The sequence below is a fragment of the Diabrotica virgifera genome, chromosome 6 (assembly GCF_917563875.1).
Source record: "Diabrotica virgifera virgifera chromosome 6, PGI_DIABVI_V3a".
NCBI classification, from domain to species: domain Eukaryota; kingdom Metazoa; phylum Arthropoda; class Insecta; order Coleoptera; family Chrysomelidae; genus Diabrotica; species Diabrotica virgifera.
In genome coordinates, this window is record NC_065448.1 from 110,667,309 (window position 1) to 110,688,481 (window position 21,173).

The window sequence follows — 21,173 nt, forward strand, 5'->3', positions numbered from 1 at the left end:
AAGACCCAGAGCCCGTTGCAGAACCAACAGCAAGACATCAAGACCCGTGTTGAGCTGCCCTCCCCCCCACTTGCAAAAATTAAAAAACAAATAGCCCTGATTTATGAGCTATTTACGAGCTTTCATATTCCGCCAACTAAAAATTGTGAGCTTGTTCCACTGAGCAGGAATTTAATACTTTAGTGGGGGGGCTGAGTCAGCCCCCCCACTACTTAAAAATAGGAATATTGAATCGGTTTTTGCGGCAGAATTACGAGCTATTTATGAGCTCTTGAAATTATATAGTTTCGATTTTTGAGCTGATCCCCTTCACCCCCAAACAACCCTTTAATTGGTTTAACTTAAGAGAAAAATGCTGAGAAAACTTAAAATATATCGTATTGCGGATATAATTCCTATAGCTTATATACTCTAAGAATAAACTCTTAAATCACGCGCCTTTCGATTCTTGAGCTACAACTCCTTCGCAAGAAAACCATCCCATATTCCCGGCTTAAGAGAGAGTTGTACTTAAAATAATTTAAATTAATTATTTGGTGACTAGATATCGTTTAATAATTTATGAGCTCGCAAAATATCATCATCATCATCATTGGCTCGACAGCCCTTTCTGGGTCTTGGCCTGTTCCAGGATTCTTCTCCACTCTGATCTGTTTCGTGCTTTTTTTCTCCAGTTTTTTATTTTTAAGGTTTTTATATCATTTTCTATTTGTTCTAAATATCTCAGCTTCGGTCTTCCTCTTGTTCTTTTTCCTACTGGCATCTGTTTAAATATTTTGTTTGGTATTTCGCCTTCTTCCATTCTTTCTACATGTCCCATCCAACGCCGCCGTCCTATTTTAATGAATGTTATGATATCTGGATCCTGGTATATTTCGTATAGTTCAAAGTTGTACCTTCTTCGCCAAATTCCATTTTCTTTTGCGCCCTTATATATGTGTCGCAAGATTTTTCTTTCAAAGGTGGCTAGCAATGTTTCCTCTCTTTTAGTGAGTGTCCAGGTTTCTGAGCCGTATGTGAGTACCGGCCTTATTAGGGTTTTGTATATTTGGCATTTTGTTTTCCTTGCGACGTTGTCTGATCTTAGTTGCCGAATTAAGCCATGATAACTTTTATTGGCAATAAATATTCGCCTCTTCACTTCCTCTGCTACGTTATTATCAGATGTGACTAGGGATCCCAAGTATGTAAAGTTTTTTACCCCCTCAATGTTGTATTCTCCTATTGTTATATTTTGTGGCTGCCTTATTTCTGTGTTTTTACTTACCTGCATATATTTTGTTTTGTTCTGGTTGATTTTCAGGCCACTATTTTGTGCAGCTCGTTCTATTTGATTGAATGCCTCTATCATTTCTCTTCTTGATCTTGCGATTATGTCAACATCATCTGCAAATGCTAGTATTTGCACGCTTTTATTAATTATTGTTCCTCGAGTATTGACTGTTGTGTCCCTCATTATTTTCTCGAATACAATGTTGAACAAGATGCATGATAGAGCGTCTCCCTGGCGTAGTCCCTTTTTCACATCTATTGTTTGAGAAAACTTAAAATATATCGTATTGCGGATATAATTCCTATAGCTTATATACTCTAAGAATAAACTCTTAAATCACGCGGCTTTCGATTCTTGAGCTACAACTCCTTCGCAAGAAAACCATCCCATATTCCCGGCTTAAGAGAGAGTTGTACTTAAAATAATTTAAATTAATTATTTGGCGACTAGATATCGTTTAATAATTTATGAGCTCGCAAAATATACGCATCTCAATTATTGAATTGCCAGTTTCTTTCTATAGTGCAGTCACTGAAGGTAAAAATCAACTATGACCTTCAATTTCGGTAAATCTCCATTCATTTTCACGAAAATTGGTGAGCGGATTTTGATGCTATCAACTTTTTCTGGAGCTCATTTTTGATAGGTATTTCTAAGTATTTTGACAAGTATTTAGTACCTAAGTGTTATAAAATGCATCTCTTTCCCGTTATTTAAGCTTGAATCCTTAGATTTGAACAGTCGCAGAAAAAAATATACATTTAATTACCAATAACTTACTTTAAATTAACATTAAAAGGTTAGTTTTTGACAGTACAGTTATAGTCTGTTCGCTAAACTCAGACGCAACTTTCTAGATATTTTAGTCGGTAATTTTGCCAATTTTAGTAAAATTGGCAAAAAATAATTACTAAACGGTTAATAATCACTAAATAGTTGCCAAAATTTTGCCAATTTTTGCAAAATTTGCAAAAAACAAAAAAATTATCGACTAAAATATCTAGCCAGTTGCGTCTGAGTTTAGCGAACCGACTATAGTACAGTTTTTGAGTTATTTATGAAAAATCGCTTTAAAGCATGCATTTTCTTTCACAAAAATTAAAATATTTGATCCTTAATAACTCAAAAAGTATTGATTTATTAAAAACATTATATAACAAATTTTGCTTACAATTTGTCCCTCTCTCGATTTGTGGCGTTATTTTTAATAAAGTAATTTTCACCCCCGAGAAGGGGTGACATATACCCCAGGCTAAAACCGCAAGTTATTGTCAATTCGTGAAAATGAATGGAGATTTACCGAAATCGAAGGTCATAGTTGATTTTTACCTTCAGTGACTGCACTATAGAAAGAAAATGGCAATTCAATATAAATTATTAAACGATATGTAGTCAAATAATTAATTTAAATTATTTTAAGTACAACTCTCTCTTAAGCGGGGAATATGGGATGGTTTTCTTGCGAAGGGGTTGTAGCTCTATAATCGAAAGGCGCGTGATTTAACAGTTTATTCTTAGAATATAAGCTATACGAATTAAACTACTATTAACTTTTTTGTAAAAACTTACAGTTTTTCAGTGATTTACGAAAAACCGCTTCAAAACATGCATTTTTTTTCAAGAATAATTAAAATCTTTGATCTTTAATAACTTAAAAACTATTGACTTATTTTAATAACTTTATATAATAAATTTTGCTTTTAATTTCTTCTTTTATTGATATGTGCAGTTATTTTTTATAAAATAATTTTCACCCCCAAGAAGGGGCGGTATCCACCCTCAGGGTAAAGGCGCAAGGTGGTACCATGTCACCTTTGTTTCTTGACGTATCCTCTAACCACTGACCAATTTTCGTGAAAATCGATGAAGGTTCACCGAAATTGAAGGTAATCGTTGATTTTTACCTTCAGTGACTGCACTATACAAAATAAATTGCAATTTACTGATCTAAATGCGCGTAATTTGGAAGCTTATAAATTATTAAATGATATGTAGCCGCCAAATAATTAATTAAATGCATTTTAAGTACAACTTTCTCTTAAGCCGGGAAGATAGGGTGGAAAAAAACTTACATATTTTCTCTTTAAAATTATGTTTTTTAGAGGTCATTAGGATTTACAGTGGTTCGAGTTTGGCAAGCGAGGCGAGAGGTCGTGTGGCAGGTGTATTGGCGATAAGGTAATTTCGAATTCGAAACCTATCACAATAAAAACACCGGTTTTTTAAAATGAACTATTATGATTTTTCAGTGATAAATTGATTTAGGTTTGATGAAAAATTTTTAATAATGATTGTGTGCCTCAATTTTCAACGTGGTATTTAATACATAAACCATATATTCATGTCATAACAAAATAGACTGACCTTTACTGATGATTTGACAATGTCTTCACACAAAACACGTTTCCTTCTATCTTGGGTTGCGATCAAACGACTCGTACCAGCTTCCCAGTAAAGCCTCTGCTCCTTTCTGAAAACTACGCCTCGTACCGCCCTCGTTCCTGCCTTCTCCTGATGCCGTGTTCTACCTTTTTCAAACACTTCAACAAAAAACCGGGATACTCTAGACTCAAGGAGTTATATCTTATCTTGACTCGGCCTAACACTCGTTCCACGATATCTTACTTTTTAAATTTCAACAAAAAACTAACTATACCGGCGTTTCACTTTTTTTTGTACACTCTTCTCGAACACTGGACTTCGCCTTTCGATCGCTCATAACATCTTGCCACATATCTCTCATCCATTCTCCTACTTCCAAATTACCCTTTCCAGCATTCAAAAATCAACCAATCCCAAGCAACTTTCAATTCTCCATATTTATCAACACAACTTTCCTTTTTCTAAATATCTTAATGGATTTCAAGAAAAATAATATTCCCCATTTCAATTTTACTTTCTACATTAATACAACATTTACAAATTTAATGACCCATTATCTTATTCACTAGAGTATTAGTTAGCGGTGGTTAATGACATATCCTTCCGCGAACACTTTCTTTGTACACCTCACTCTAATTGTTTATTTGAGTCGTATTGTTCCGAGGTTCGTAAACACTTCTCCGAATCACTCTCTTAAACGCTACCTATACATAATTTGTTTTATACAGGGTGTTCCAAATTTACATGCCCGTGGTCGAGAAAAATGAAAACCTTTATTTTAATTTGACTTTAATTTATAATTATAAACTTTTATTTCTTATATCAATTAGGAATATAACAAATCCCCGCCTTTGTATTCGATAAAATTTATCTGCATCTTTAATTAAATTTTCTCGAGGCAAAACCAACTCCCCGTATATTACCTTGCTTTAATCTATGTCTTATACCCTAACTTACTATCTACTTTATGCAGTTCTGTCTTTTATTTGTGATATTTGTATACATCGTGAATATTATAAATTCCTCGGATCTTTTCCGAGTTCCTATGCCTCAACTCATAACTATTTATCCCATCTTCATTATTCACGATGTACGGGCCTTCGAAAACAGGCATTAACTTTGCGCAAATAGCCCCAGGAAGATTTGATAGTCGTAATGCCCTCACAAGTACTTTTTCACCCTTTTAGAAAGTCACTGGTCTTCGTTTTCTATTATGTTCCTGACTTTGGGTATACTTTTCATTGCTTCGCCGCAATCTTCTCTGTACTGTTTCAATCACCTGTTGATATTCCTTTGGCTCTGGGTCTTCCCATGGCCTTATCGGCATTACTCCCTTCATGATGTATTCCGGGGTCTCTTTTGTTACTGTGCTCGGAATGGTATTTAGATACATTTCTATTTCCGCCATTTTCCTGTCCCAGTGGCGATGTTGACCATCCGTCGCAATGCGAAGAAATTTCGTCACTTCCTGTATGAAGCGCTCCGAAGGGTTACTCTGGGGATGCCTGATGTTGACAAAATTTGTCTCTATTCCCCGTTCTCGAAGTTGTCCCTTGAAACGATCATTTCGGAAATACGTTGCATTGTCTAGTAGAATCTTTTTTGGTGTTCCTACTGTGGCTATAAAATTGTCGATTTTTCTTAATATTTCTTCCCCCTTTGTGGTGCGGCAACTGTATAATTTACGTATTTTGAAAACACATCCACCATCACCAGAATATGTTTGTTCCTTTTAGTGGTCATAATTAGATCGCTTAACATATCTATTGCTACAATGTCCAATTTGTTCCGGGCTTCAATATTTTTTGCAATATTTTCGTTTTTGAAATTTGTACTCTTATATTTTTGACATACATCGCACTTCTGGGTAATTTCCTTTGCAATGCGGTAATCTTGTCGGCTGATGTAATTTTCCCTAAAAACGAGCCAAACCTTTCTGCTACCGATATGTCCATTGTCCTCATGTAATTTCTTTATTATCTTTTCTGCCAATGTCTGTGTCACTAAATATAGTTCCTTTCCGTCTATTCTCTTAAAATATAGGTTATTTTCTACCTCCGCTCTTCCTTTCTCTCTTTCCTCTAGGTCTTCCTGGTTTGTCCTTATCTCATTTAACGAATATACCCCTTCTTCCTGTATTAATCTATTTAGTCCCACCTGTAGAGTAATTGTTTCCTTTTTTCCGGTGTCCTCATCCCGTGTTAGAGCGTCGGCTATTATGTTGTCTTTTCCTTTTATATATCGGAATTCAAAATCATACTCCTGTAATAATAGAATGCCTCTATGTATTCTATTATTTACTAACCGATTCTTCATGATATGTACTAAAGCTGCATGGTCTGTTTCGATTGTGAATTTTGCTCCCAATAAGTAAAACCTCAATTTGTTTACGCAATATAGTACACTGGCAAACTCCAATTCTGTTACACTATATTTTCTCTCATGTGTTTTAGTCACTCGAGATATAAAACATATCGGCACTTCTTGGTCGTTTTGTATTTGAGACAAAACTCCTGCAAATTTTTGTATGGACGCATCAGTTCGGAGTATAAAAGGTATATTATAAATGGGATGATATATTTTCGTTCCTTTTGCGAATTCTCGTTTTAATGTTTTGAAAGCTTCCTCCTGTTCTTCTTTCCAATTCCATTTTATTCCTTTTTTCAGCAATTTTATCAGAGGGATTTCCTTTTGGCTCAAATCGGGAATCATCTTTTTAAAATAATTAATCGTGCCAAGAAAACCTCTCAATGTTTTCAAATTCGTTGGCCTTGGGTATTCATCTATGAGCTTGACTCTGTCTTCGGCTAATCTTACTGTTTTGGTGTCCAATTTAAAACCAAAATAAATAACTTCTTTTTGAAAAAATTGACATTTTTCAATGTTTAATTTTAATCCCGCTGTGTCCAATTCCTCTTGTGAATCTGTGAAGCTGTGTATCTTGTGAAAAAATTAATAAATCATCGATATAATGAACTATGAAATCTGCATGGCGATTTAAAATGGTATGGAGAGCTCGTACAAGTGCTGCACAAGCACTCTGCAATCCAAATGGCACTACCTTAAACCGGTAGACAATACCATCAATTGAAAAAGCGGTGTAGTTTCTACACTTTTCAGCTAAAGGTATCAACCAAAAACTGTGTTTTAAGTCAATTTTAGAAAATATGTGTGACCCCGTAATTCTTCCAAAAATGGCCTCGATGTTTAGAGGTGATTCATATTGTGATACAGTGTGCTGGTTGATATTCCTGGCATCTAAACATAATCTCAATTCTCCATTGCTTTTCTTTACTATCACAATTGAGTTAACATACGGTGAATCACATCTTTCGATGATTTGATCTTCCAACATTTTATTAATTTCTTCTTTCACCTCTTGTCGATACTTATATGGAATCGGGTAAGTCTTTGATCGAAAATTTCCCAAGTTTTTAACCTCAAATGAATGTTCGTACTTTTTAGCCACTCTGTTTTCCTCATTGATCAAAGTTTCATAGTTTCTTAACATCAACCGCAATTCTTTTTCTTTGCCTTCTCCACATATCAATTTTTTGTCTTTTTCCTCAGATTCTTCACATATGTTTACCGTGCAATCTGCATCCTCGTTTGCATATACCTCCTGTTCAAATACCACTGTTTCAATCATATTCTTTTCACTTTCATTTGTTATCTTTATTTCTTCTTCTCCTGAGCTCGTCTCTTGTTTTGAGGAATCCCAGGTTTTAACTCCTTTTATCTTTGTCTGACCTTTTCTCCTTTTTCTTCTTTGTCCTTGCTTCGTTGCCAAATTCATTTCCACTGTTTGTTCTTTACCTGATTCGTCCGTATTTTGTTTCTCATGTTCCTTGTCCTGTTCTTCTTCTTTTTCTTCTAGTTTTATCGTATTATTTTTAAAATCTATCACTACATGTTTTTCTGCCAATTCGTCAACTCCTACTATCATGTCATGTGACATGTTTGGCATTATTACACATTGTAGTGCATACATATTCTTACCCAGTCGTACCATTACTCGTATGCCTTCATTTATGGTTGCCAATGTCCGTTTGTTTGCGCCCACTAAATTTACCCTAGGTATTTTGTAAATTAAATTTGTTAAGTTAACTTCTTCTATTAGTTTTCTGTTGACCAGCGTTATTTCAGATCCAGTGTCTCTCATAATTTTAATTGGTTTCTCGTTGACAGATCCATCCACAAATTTTAAATTAACTCCATTTTTCTTTTCGTTGTTTCCTGCCAATTTAATAAACTCCTTAGGGTGACAAAAGATTCCTGTTTGTTTTTTTGTTTTTAGTGAGCGCCGTCGTGAAAAGACGCCGGTGGCTCATCGTTGTTTATATTTTCGTCATAATGTCTCTCTCCGTCATATTCTTCTGTCTGGGTATTATTTACCTCTCTTCTATTGTCTCTTGGTCTGTCGGATCTGTTTCGGTTTTCTCGATATCCCTGTTCATTTTGTCTACTATTATTTCTGTTTTCTTGATTTGAGCGTGTGGTGTTTCTATTCTGGTATTCTCGATTTCTGTCCTCATTCCATTGCCTATTTCTTTGTTCATAATTTCCTCTTCCGTTGTCCCTATTTTCGTTTTCCCTTCTGAGATTAAAATCTCGTGTTGTATAGTCCCTCCTATTTTGATTTCTATCTCTGTAATCCTGTGTTTCTCAGGGCCTGTAATCTTCTCGCGACCTTCTTGATTTTCTTTCTCTTAGACTTGATTCTCTTATTTGTAGGAATTGGCATAAACTATCTATGTCTTTGTAGTTTTGCAATGTGATATGGTCTTCCAGCGTTTCTTCGAAATGTCTTGCAATCAGTTCGACTAATTGTTCTGATGAATAATTATATTGTAAATGTTTTGCATTATTGTAAATTTGTAAAGCATATGTCCTTTCTGAGATACCCATCCTATCATTGTATTTCCCATTTTGCAATTCCTTGTTAATTTCCAATTGTTGGACTTTTCCCCAGAAATAATTCAAAAATTTTTGTTCAAATTGTTGCCAACTGACGAATTCTTCTTCTTTGCTATCAAACCATAGGCTTGCTTCATACTTGAGATGGTTTCTGATTGTTTCTTTCGGTGTTTCGAAATTTCCGATGTGCTGTACTTCATTTTTCAGGCTATTTATGAAAGGCACTGGGTGTAATCTTCTTACATCCTCGCCAAACTGTATTTTCACGTCATCTGTGCTATGTATAACCATTTCTCTTCTTTCTCCGACATTTTGTTGTCTCTTTCTTGTTGTTCTCTTCTATGGCTTGTTTTGTTTCCTTCTGATTTTCTTGCATTATTCTTTTTGTTTCATCCATTTTTTGATCCATTTTTTGTTGTGTTTCATCTATTGCTTGTTTTGTTTCTCTTTGATTGTCATACATTGCTTGTTTTGTTTCTTTTTGATTGTCATCCATTTTTTGTGACTGGAGTTGCATAAGTTGTAATATCTTTTCTAATTCTGATAATTCTTTTTTTTTTCTGTTTCCATGATTGTTGTGTCTAAAATATCTTCTTGGTCTAAATTCTCCTTTTGATCTGAATGTTCTTTCTGTTTTTTGTTGTCTTTGCTTTGGCTTCTTGTCACAGACATTTGTTTTCAAGAAGTACTATCCCCGCCAAATATGAAATTTGAATAGTATGTTACCAAAACGAATTTTTCTCACCCAAATTTAATAAAATGTCAATAAATATATCAAATGTAAATATCGATAAATTAAATCAATTATGTCAAATTTGTACCTAAAGAGATCTAAAATTTTATGTCATAAAATGCAAATATCTCACTTTTTACCACGGGCATATAAATTTCCAACCACCGGCTTTCTCTTTCTATTCCTTCAAATTTGCCACTAGAAATACTTTTCAATGCTTTCCACTTTGGGCGACATGTTGTTGTGATCTTATTTTTGAAATCTGATGCTGTTCTCAGATGTAATTTATTTTAATTAATTAATTAATGATTATCTCAGGGCTAAATTATAATATCAATTACTTACTTTCGTGGCTTCAAAATATTTCTCAGTGGATTCCTAATCGGGATAGATAAAAGAGAGTAAAATAATACACACATATGAATTTCAATTAGAAATTACAAAATCGTTTATTTTATCTAAATGGCATTCAATGCTTAATATTTCTTATATTGTTATATTATCTTATATTATTGAAAGATAATATAACCCATTATCTTTCTATCTTTATTTAATATAACATTTACAAACATGGGAATCTTATTTCTTTTTGTCTCCAAAATCTTTATTTAAAATGAACTATTATGATTTTTCAGTGATAAATTGATTTAGGTTTGATGAAAAATTTTTAATAATGATTGTGTGCCTCAATTTTCAACGTGGTATTTAATACATAAACCATACATTCATGTCATAACAAAATAGACTGACCTTTACTGATGATTTGACAATGTCTTCACACAAAACACGTTTCCTCCTATCTTGGGTTGCGATCAAACGACTCATACCAGCTTCCCAGTAAAGCCTCTGCTCCTTTCTGAAAACTACGCCTCGTACCGCCCTCGTTCCTGCCTTCTCCTGATGCCGTGTTCTACCTTTTTCAAACACTTCAACAAAAAAACCGGGATACTCTAGACTCAAGGAGTTATATCTTATCTCGACTCGGCCTAACACTCGTTCAACGATATCTTACTTTTTTAATTTCAACAAAAAACTAATTATACCGGCGTTTCACTTTTTTTTGTACACTCTTCTCGAACACTGGACTTCGCCTTTCGATCGCTCATAACATCTTGCCACATATCTCTCATCCATTCTCCTACTTCCAAATTACTCTTTCCAGCATTCAAAAATCAACCAATCCCAAGCAACTTTCAATTCTCCGTATTTATCAACACAACTTTCCTTTTTCTAAATATCTTAATGGATTTCAAGAAAAATAATATTCCCCATTTCAATTTTACTTTCTACATTAAAACAACATTTACAAATTTAATGACCCATTATCTTATTCACTAGAGTATTAGTTAGCGGTGGTTAATGACAAATCCTTCCGCGAACACTTTCTTTGTACACCTCACTCTAATTGTTTATTTGAGTCGTATTGTTCCGAGGTTCGTAAACACTTCTCCGAATCACTCTCTTAAACGCTACCTATACATAATTTGTTTTATACAAGGTGTTCCAAATTTACATGCCCGTGGTCGAGAAAAATGAAAACCTTTATTTTAATTTGACTTTAATTTATAATTATAAACTTTTATTTCTTATATCAATTAGGAATATAACAATATTTATTACAATTTTTCATCAATTATGATATAAATAACATTACTTGGTAGTTGTGCACTTAAAGCAGGGTAAAAAAGTTATTTTTTTTTTGGAAAAAATTATCCAAAAAGTTTATAAGGAAAGATTTACGATACTTTTGCATAATTATTTATTACTAATAAATGCGTTTTTTATTCGCTTTCTTTAAACCAAGTTGAAAACATAGCTCATGCTCTTCCATTTGACACCTGTGGAGTGGTTCTAACGTCATTTTTTTTCTGACTTAAGTTATTGCAAAAATAATGCTCTCTGAGATAAACAATTCGAATAAAATTTAAACAATTGAATGAATCGCTTTGAAATTTCTATCACATATTAAGCACCAAAGAACCCTCATTTGACAAAAATTTCAAACCTGTACACTAATTTTTACAACAGTTATAGCGAAAATATTTTTTTTGCAATTCCGACCTTTTTTCGCAATTATATTAACAATAAATGAGTATGTCAAACTTTGTAATATGTCATTTTAAAGCTTTTTCCATAATCTCAAAAATATTTTTACTAAAAAAATTATAAGTTTCACTGTTTTCCATTGATTTGAAAAAAAAGGGAAAAATGCCATTTTTTTGACAGTTAATTGTTTATAAATATAAATGGCCGCCAGATCCTACGCAGGAAATAGTTACAATTTGTTCCTATAGGTATTACTTGTCGAAAAAACGCTTCAGTACCCTGGCTGCTGAAGTGTCACGAACAGGGTATATTTTTGTCTTATTAACCTGGCCTATAATGATGCTCGTAGCGAGCGTTATTATTCCAAATGCCTTAAGCCAACTAGATGTACGTAAATCCGTGTAGTTGTGAATTATATATATAAAGATTCCAACAATGGTTCTTAAAATAAAAGACACGATTGATTCTAATTGAACAAGATATCCGACATGATGAGTAGTTCGATTCATGATCCTTTTTGTTTTAAATATCTTCGTATACGTAATATCCAATACGAATATGGTTTATTATAAAAAACATAATAATGCTTTTCCACCACTATTTCACAAAAGGACGCATTATCATGCTTACCTAAAAATTTTAATGAAAAAGAAAACGATTTGTAAAAGGTATAAAAACTTTTATTAAAATCCTTTTAAGGGCTATATCACAACAAAACGTTTTCGATTTTCTTACAAAATCATCATCAGTGGTATAATAAACAGGTTGAATGCTAGCTGAGCCACCAAAGAAATACCAGGGTGAGAACCCTTTAAATGGTATTTAGTTATATTACAAATGCATATTTGCTTAAATTCCATAAGATGGATATAAGGTATGATATGAACCTTCTCATCACGTGGGATGTAAAGACAACAACTCAATTTATATCCCACGTGATGGGAAGGTTCATACCTCATCTAAGGGCATGATTCTTTATTAGTTATATGCGTCCTATGGAATTTGAAACAAATATGCATTTGTAATATAACTACATACCATTTAAAGTTTAAAGGGTTCTCATCCTGGTATTTCTTTGGTGGCTCAGCTAGCTTTCAACCTGTTTATTATAACACTGATGATTTTGTAAAAAAAATCGAAAACGTTATATTGTGATGTAGCCCTTAAAAAGATATTAATAAAAGTTTTTATACCTTTTATAAAGGATGTTTTCAATAAAATTTGTTGTGATTGATGGTATACAACCAATTTGAAGCACTAGTTCAGCAATAAGTTTACTATTCAGCTATCAGGTACTACCTACGGTTTAGTAGATGAGGTTGTATCATGTGTATACTTATTTTCCTATTATTCGATCTATAAGTGATTGAGGTTGGGTGTTTAATTTTGTTATTTTAGAAAATGTGGTATTTCCGACCACCACTAAGAATTTTCACAGTTTTCAACCGTTTTGTCCAGCACTTTCTATTTGAAAATCTCTCTTCCTTCCATTCGTTGCCATAATAATTATTAATCTAAGATATATTCGGGATTTTCGTTTACTTCTTTGGTTTTTTCGGACCCTATTCTGTTTATCTAGCGTCTTCAGTCCGTTCGTCTGAAATGTTCAGTATTCAGATCTGTAGGTAAGTGTAGTTTTTGTCATGTTGTTAATTCCCATTTTTGTTTTGCTATTATTTCTTTTGTTCCATTTTATTATACGGTTTTGTGATTTTTTTATTCTATTATTTATATCCATATTTTATTCATTGGTTGTAATTTTGTTTGATATTATAAATCCTAGATAGTTGAATTGGTCTATTCCTTTGACTTCTCTTACTTCTTCTGTCTCTGCTTGTCTTTTGTTGTTGCTTTCTGTTGTCAAATATTCGGTTTTATTTAAGTTTTTTGGTAGGATTTTATTTGGATCTCTAACAAACGTTGAGAAAAGTGAATTAGTTTCTTTTCTCTATTGTGACATTCCCATATATTTTAGCAAATATAATATAGGTACAAGCTAGAAAGACCAAAATCTTTATCGTAAGTAGTTGTCCCAAAAGATTTAAAAAGGAATATTTCCAAAAAGAGGAACTAAATAAAATTGATTTAGGTTGTTGTTTTAACAACAGTTATCTTCAATCCATTTTATGCGTAGGTATTATTTTGTTGTGATTAGAGAATTACAACAAAATATTTTTTATAATTTGAAAAATTTGTGGTACCAAACATTTATAAGCTAATAAAAGAAATTAATACTAGTAGACATATAAAATAATACAGTTACATTTATATAATTATTTCGTTTCAGTTATGTGGAAACTTTAATGCACTTGTTTAAAGGAAATGTCGGATCAGGCATATTCGCTATGGGTGACGCAATCAAAAATGCCGGTATTGTATTGGGACCCATAGTTGTACTCTTTCTTGGAATTATCTGCGTTCATTGTCAACATATGTTGGTAAGTAATATACTTTCTAAATCGTCGATCAAGGTTACACTATTAAAATTGAAATCACTGCACCCGCCAACCAGTCCAACTGGAAGTCTTGTTAATTAGAAATCATTTTTTCTTTTAAATATTTAGTTTGCATGAAACAATTGTGAAAAACATGGTAAAACAAAAAAAAAGACAATAAAGGAACCAAATCTAAAATGGAAGAAAATTGCTTGAATAAAAAGTATGAAATAATTTTAGTAAATTTAGTAAATTTGCATTCCACTCTCTGTCTAATTATGTAGGTAAAAATTCCAACGGATTTTGGTTCCCTCTACTCAGCAGATAGGAGTAAAACTAAAAGAAAATAAAAAATGAAAGACAGCTTATTTTTCAATTCGTTTCAGAGGTGACCAGCATTCTCTGACGTACGTTTCACCTTCCGTTAGGATTATTAGAGAGGCTCTCTGTGGTCTACTCTGAACCTAAAAGGAAATTAACTGCCTCCCAATGCCTAAATATACAAATATTTCGCTTACAAACGCTGCACTCTGTAGCGACATCAACTTAAAACAGTTCGAAGTTTTAGATCCGAAGAACTTAGGACTCCTACTGGAAATAAGTTCTCGGAGACAATTGGAATTAGTACTTTCTAAGCATGCAAAGCAAACGAACTATGAATTAGAAGAAGACGAGGGGGAATCTAAAATTGCATTACACTACCTGTCTATTCATCTAGGTAAAAATTCCAACGAATCCAACGTTTCCCTGTACTCAGATGAGAGTAAAACTAATAGACAATAAAAATGAACCTCTGTAACGAATTGAAATATAAGCTGTCTTTCATTTGTATTTTGTATTAGTTTTTATATAGTACTCCTATCTGAGTACAGGGAACCAAGATTCATTGAAATTTTTACCTAGATGAATAGACAGGTAACAGTTCTAGGTTCCCCCTCATCTTCTTCTTATTCATTGTTCGTCTGATTTGCAAGTTTAGAAAGCACGAATTCGGGTTGTTTACTCGAACTTGGTTCCAGTAGAAGTCTTTAGTTCTTCGGATCTAAAACTTTGAACTGTTTTAAGATGTCTATAAGCGAACTATTTGTATGAGACAGCTTATTTCCTTTTCGGAACAGAGTAGACCATAAAGGTCCTCTGATAATCCCTAAAGAGGATAAAACGTACGTAAGAGGATGCTGGTCACCTCTGAAACGAATTCAAATGTAAGCTGTGTTTGATTTTTATTTTTTATTATTTATTTTTTAATTATATCATTGTAATAAATTAATAGCGCATGATTGACTGATAAAATGTTATTCATTTGTTTAGAAAACACTACTATTATTTTACCAGAATATATTTCACACTAAGAAATGTTTATTGTTACGCAAACTTGCCCTTTTTGCACCTATACATTTTTATTATCTATTCGGGTACTTTAGTTTTTTTTTGACTTTCATATCAGTTTTTATTAGGTTTGTTCTAACAAACAGTCAAACTAGTCAAAAACTGTCAGAAAACAGTTGGTCAGTGAAAAACATAATACAGTCATCAGTGCTATCCCCTCTACTCGCGCTGGTCCACTATTCGCTGATGGTTTCAAACCGTTTAAGACTGATGCTAGAACAAACCTATTGTTATCGGCTGTACACGTATCTTAAATATTTATACCAATAGTTATTTTTTTTTCTACAATCACTTGATAAAGAAGACTTTTTCTCTTGTCAATGGCAACGAAAAGTTGACGTTTACTGAGTACCGTCACTTTATCGCTCTAGCGCGTAAAGTTTGATTTTACGCTTGTCGTCCGTAGCAACCGTACAACGTACAACCATACAATATGGCCATTCCACGAACATACGCCTGTTTTGGATTACTTCGACAACGAATATTTTACTGTGCAACATAAGAAGTACACAAGTAAATGGCGCTAATAATTATTCCAATAAACAACAATGTAATTTGCAATTTACTTTCGTTCTTCTTATTTTGCACAGTAAAATATTCGTTGTCGAAGTAATCCAATACAGGCGTATGTTCGTGGAATGGCAAACACATTGAACATTCAAACTGAAAGATATAGAATTTATGGTTATGACATTGTAATGACAGATATAAAATAGTTACAATAAAGTTAATGATTTAAAAATAGTTTCATTTTATTATGTGATTGTAGAAAAAAAGTTGTATGTATTACAAGCGCAAAGTGACATTATTGCTTTCGAGTAATTACCGCTCTCCGCTCTCAAGCAATATTGTATCACTTTTTGCTCTTAATACATAAATAACTATTACCGCATATACCCTATTTCACGAATATACGACTGTGTTGGATTATTTCGACAAAGAATTTTTTTTTTATTAAGTAAGCCGCGTCAACCATGAAAGGTTATTGGCGGGGAAGAGTTGTACATAAAATCAGATGTTTGCTTATAACAACTAATTACAATCGAGAACTTAAGCTTATTTTTATATTAGATTGTACAATTTCGTTAGTTTTAGAAACTTAGTCACTTTATCACATTTAGTATAGTTCAGAGCACTTTTCAGATCGCTTGGTAAGTCACTTTGAAGTCGTTCCAGGTGATAGAGTGGGCAACTAACAATAATGTGTTCGATTGTCAGAGGAATATCACAAACATAGCACAGTTTTTGTTGTTCTTTCTTCATTAGGTACTGGTGGGTTAACCTGGTATGTCCTATTCTCAAGCGGTGTTGTATGACTTGATCTCGTCGTTTTTGTGGCATTATCCCCTTTGGTGACAAATTTGGGTTGATGCGTTGTAGTTTGTTGTCGTCAAGTTTTTTCCATCTTTCGAGCCATATTCTCATTGAAAATTCTTTGATGGTGTTTTGAATGTCGGAATGAGGAATTTCTAGGAGCTCTTTATCTGGTTTATTCGTATAGCAGGCTTCTTTAGCTTCCCGATCAGCTTTTTCATTACCTATTATGTCTACATGAGATGGAATCCAAACAAATTCTACCCGTTTATTCTTACTGTAAAATTCTTCTAGATCAATTTTAATTTGGCATAGTACTGGGTGGTTTGGGTAAACCCTTAATATTCCTTGTACTGCGCTTAAAGAATCTGTGAAAATGACTGCTTCCAATTTGGGCTGGTTTGATATATGTTGTAGGGCTTTAGATATGGCATACAATTCGGCGGAATATATGGAGTACTCCTTAGGTAGCTGGAACTGATGTTTAATTGTTTCGTCAACGAAAGCTGCGCCTACCTTTTTGCATTTCAGAAGTTTTTGACGCATCTGTATATATTTGGTAATATCTTTTGTACTTGTCTTTAATCTCTTGAAACCGTTGTAGAATTATATGTGATGAAGTATCAGATTTAGGATACAGTAGAAGATTTGTATTACATTTGGGGAGTTTTATGGTCCAAGGAGGAGGGTAGTTTATTTCATTGAAAATTAATTTTCGGAAAATTGAAACCTGTGATTCTTTTACTAAATGATGCAGAAAGAAAGGGTTTTTGTTAAAAAATTAAATGAAAATTGTCAGAAAATTTGTAGGAGTAAGCAAGGTTATTAGAGTTTGCTTTTTTTATTTATCGTTAAAATGAGTATTTTCCTGTGATGCGTCAGTATCTTCAGAGGTGTCATCCTGAATACTAAAATCTTGGTTTATTTTACTAAGTAGATTTTCTTGATTCTTGTAATTCTAAATTTAATTGCTCTTTCGTTCAACATGGGATATATTTCAATTAGCATATGTTCCAACCCGTGGATATCCTGTGTGTATTCTAGGGCCAGTTCTACTGGGGTGGAAGAACCGTGAACGTCTTTTAAGAATGCTAGTAATTGGGTGTAATTTAGTACATATGGTGGTGATGCATCCTGGATAAATTGTTTGACTGGTTGTAATAATGACTCAATATTAGTAGTTTCTGAAGTGGATTTGTCTAATTTGATAATTTTTTTCTTCTTTTTAATTTGCACTGCTTTTGGTTTTGTGAATTCTGTTGGTATATTTTCTGTAGGAGTGGAGCAAGTTGGGGATGATACTTCGAGTGAGATCGTTTATTTTTATTACCGGTATCAGTGCTGACTTGAGCATCCATTTCTTCTCGAGATTCGTCATTTACATTTGTAATTTGATTTTGTTCGGGGCTAGTAGATGGTATTTGTGAAAGAAAATTTTCCTCCGTTTGGGGCTTTTGAGTATTTTGTGGATAAGAGGGATTTGAGGTACAGTCCGAGGAAACGTGACCAGTTGAGTGGCATTTGTAACAAGTTAGTTTATCGGAAAGAAAAATTCGGTACGAAATATTTTCAAAATCAATTAGGACGGAGTCGGGTACAGTAAAATTGTCTGTAGGTGCAAAGTAAACTTGTCTTCGAAAACTAAGTACATGGATGTATTGCGGGTCTTGTATTCCAGCTCTAAGGAACGAAATCGGAAACATTAATTTAAAAGCAAGATTGATTAAAGACTCTTCGATTATGTTATGGGGTATAGATGGGCATACTTGGGATAGAACTAATCTATTAGCGGGTGTAATTAGTTTACGTGCTTTGATTGTATGTTCTCCAATTTTAATTTCACCATGTTGACTTAGAAAATCATCTACGACTAGTATGCTTGAAAGGTAGATGCATATTCTTCCGTTTGACATTTTGGATGAGAACAGTACATTTTTTGGATGGACTATAGTTCCCACTGCAATGGTGTCTCTTCTGTTCTTATTCCGTCTACTGCCGGTAAAATTATGGCCTGTTTTTTTTTGGGAATTTTGTTAATGGTTGTTGCTTAGTGATGGTAGAATAAGTAATGTTTTGCTGATCGGGATTAATTGATGAACCCCTGTAGTCAGAAGTACCACCTGCCATTTTGTCAAATTTAATCTTCTATCTCTTTTTAAATTTAAATTGAACTTTCATTTCAATAATTTTAATTTGGGTAGGTCCGACTCTGTTTATTTAAAAGTATAAATAGTCGATCTAGCAATTAGCAAGATAATGCCAATAGTTGAAACTAGTTTTTAAGTAATTAATAAATACGAAATATAAATAATGTTCTTCGTATGTATATAAAAACAATGCTTTTAATTAAACTGCTGCAAATTTGGGAACTGTACTTATAGCTATTAACAGATCACTGTACACTGCTTCTATATATTTCGGTTTATTATTACAATATTTCTTCTCAAAACTATAAAAGTTGTGGAGCTCAAAGTATTTCGACTTTTCTACCTGAAATTTCAGGACCGGATCACAACGAATATTTTATTGTGCAAAATATGAAGAACAAAAATGAATTGCAAATTACATTGCTGTTTATTGGAACAATTATTAGAGCCATTTTCCTTTGTACTTCTTATGTTGCACACTGAAATATTCGTTGTCGCGATAATCCAAAACAGTCGTATGTTGGTGGAATGAACCATAGTCATGATTATTGTATTAAATCGATCTAGAAAAATATTTAGTGTGCTAGTTTCTTCCTTCTTTCTTATCGCTGTCATCCTTATTAGTACGTTAAGTTTAGGAGTCGATTTATCATCTTAAAAAAAATCTACAAATTACTAATTCCCAAATCTGTTAGTTAGTAATTCATAGGTTTTTGGCATCGATAAAAGTGCTATATAAATATTAGCATTACTGGCTCTCTCTCTCTCTTCAATCCTGATCCCCCGGAGGGAGTGTAGTGGTCGATGTGATGTGGCGGTCATTTGCTTTAACTCATGCATAGGTCTTTTGCATATTCTTGTAATTTGATCGATCCATCTTGTTGGGGATCTTTCTGGTGATCTTAGGCCTTCCACCTTTCCTTGTATGATGAGTCTTTCCATGTTTTCTGTGTTTGCTCTCATACCATGTCCAAAGTATTTTAATTGTTGGAGATGCACTTTACTGAGGAGTCGTTTGCTAACTTGTAGCTCTCTTAATATTGAATTATTTGTCCTACGGTCAGTCCAGAGGAATTCGTAACATCCGTCTCCAACATTTCAATGGCGTCTATCTTTCTTCTTTCCGATTGTTTCAGGGTACAAGATTCACATCCGTATGTCAGTAGATATTGGAAATATTAAACAGTTAATCAACCTCATCTTTAACGCTTTTGAAATTTGACAGTCCTTCCGTCTTTTGGTCATTTTTGCTGTGGCAACTTTTGCTAGATCACATTATACGTTTAATCTCTTCCTGCAATGACCCTGTGTTTGTGATCAATGATACCAAATAAAAGTATGAGCTCACAACCTCAAACCGGTCAATTGTAGTAGTACGTGTGGATGATTGTTATGTGGTCGTATAAGATCAATCAGCTCTGCTTAAATATTTGCAAGAAGGGCTGTGTCGTCTGCGAAACGTCGGTTGTTTATTTTATGACTATTTATTGGGATACCCTTTTTCCATTCTTTAAGTGCTCTTCTCATAATATGCTCCCCTTAATATATTGAATAATAATTGTCGAATTAGTATACATCCTTGTCTGACACCCCGTTCTGGATAAAATTCGTTTGACAATATATCATGCACTTTAACTGATCCAGTAGTGTGTTCGTATAATTCAGTAATAAGCGTAATTAGTGGTGATAGGCCTACTTCTTTTAGTATTCGCCATAACGTCGTCGACACAAGAAAACCGCGTAACTTTAATTTTTACTTTAAATGAAATAAAACACGCAACTCCCGCGCTTTTTTTGTTAAGTCAGTTAAGTGATTATTGCCGTTGATTTGATTTTTTTTTTTTTGAGTGATATATAGGTTTTTAAGTCCTAATTTTACATCTGTAAGGAAATAAGATAAGGTAAGTTGATTTGTGTAATCAGTGCTTTTAGTACGATTTAAAAATAAAAGGATTTTTGTTGCTTTAAACTATCGCTGGAGTTACATGTTTTTCCATATTTTATTTTATGAACTCATGTTGGAGTTACATGTTCTTCTAATGTTACATGTTACTGTTTTTAGGCTCTCCTGAAAAATTAAGGAAAATGGAGTTACGAGTTTTTCATGTGTTGACGACGATAAGTGTCTCCACTTGACTCTGTGGAATGCTTTACGATAATCTATAAAACATATGTATAGTGGAATGTTGAATTCCCTAGATTTTTCGATTATCTGTTTTATATTCTACAGGTGTTCTCTAGTGCCTCTACCTTTGGTAAATACAGTGTTCTCTTGTGAAATTTCTCTTTGAAGAAATGTTTTCAGTTTCTCGTTAATTATATGTAGCATTATCTTGGTGGCATGTGATATAAGAGAAATAGTTCTATAATTGTCGCATTTAACGAAGCTTCCTTTTTTATGTATTGTCGTTTTTGTAGATTTTGTTCAGTGTTCAGGCCATTGTTTGAAATGTCATATTTGGTTACAGAGTAGATGAAGTAATTTTACGCCGGTTTGTTCTTTTAAGGTGATACAGTAGCGATCAACAGGTAGCCAA

At 33.4% G+C, this 21,173-nt stretch overlaps 1 protein-coding gene across 1 annotated transcript in view; it reads left to right on the forward strand.

Moving 5' to 3' along the window:
- The window catches only part of LOC126885948 (proton-coupled amino acid transporter 1-like), a 575,934-nt gene that overhangs the window by 501,979 nt on the left and 52,782 nt on the right, over window positions 1-21,173 (forward strand). Inside the window, exon 4 of the mRNA XM_050652772.1 lies at window positions 13,639-13,789. Coding sequence (XP_050508729.1) covers window positions 13,639-13,789 — 151 coding nt within the window. The remainder of the gene's footprint in view (window positions 1-13,638; window positions 13,790-21,173) is intronic.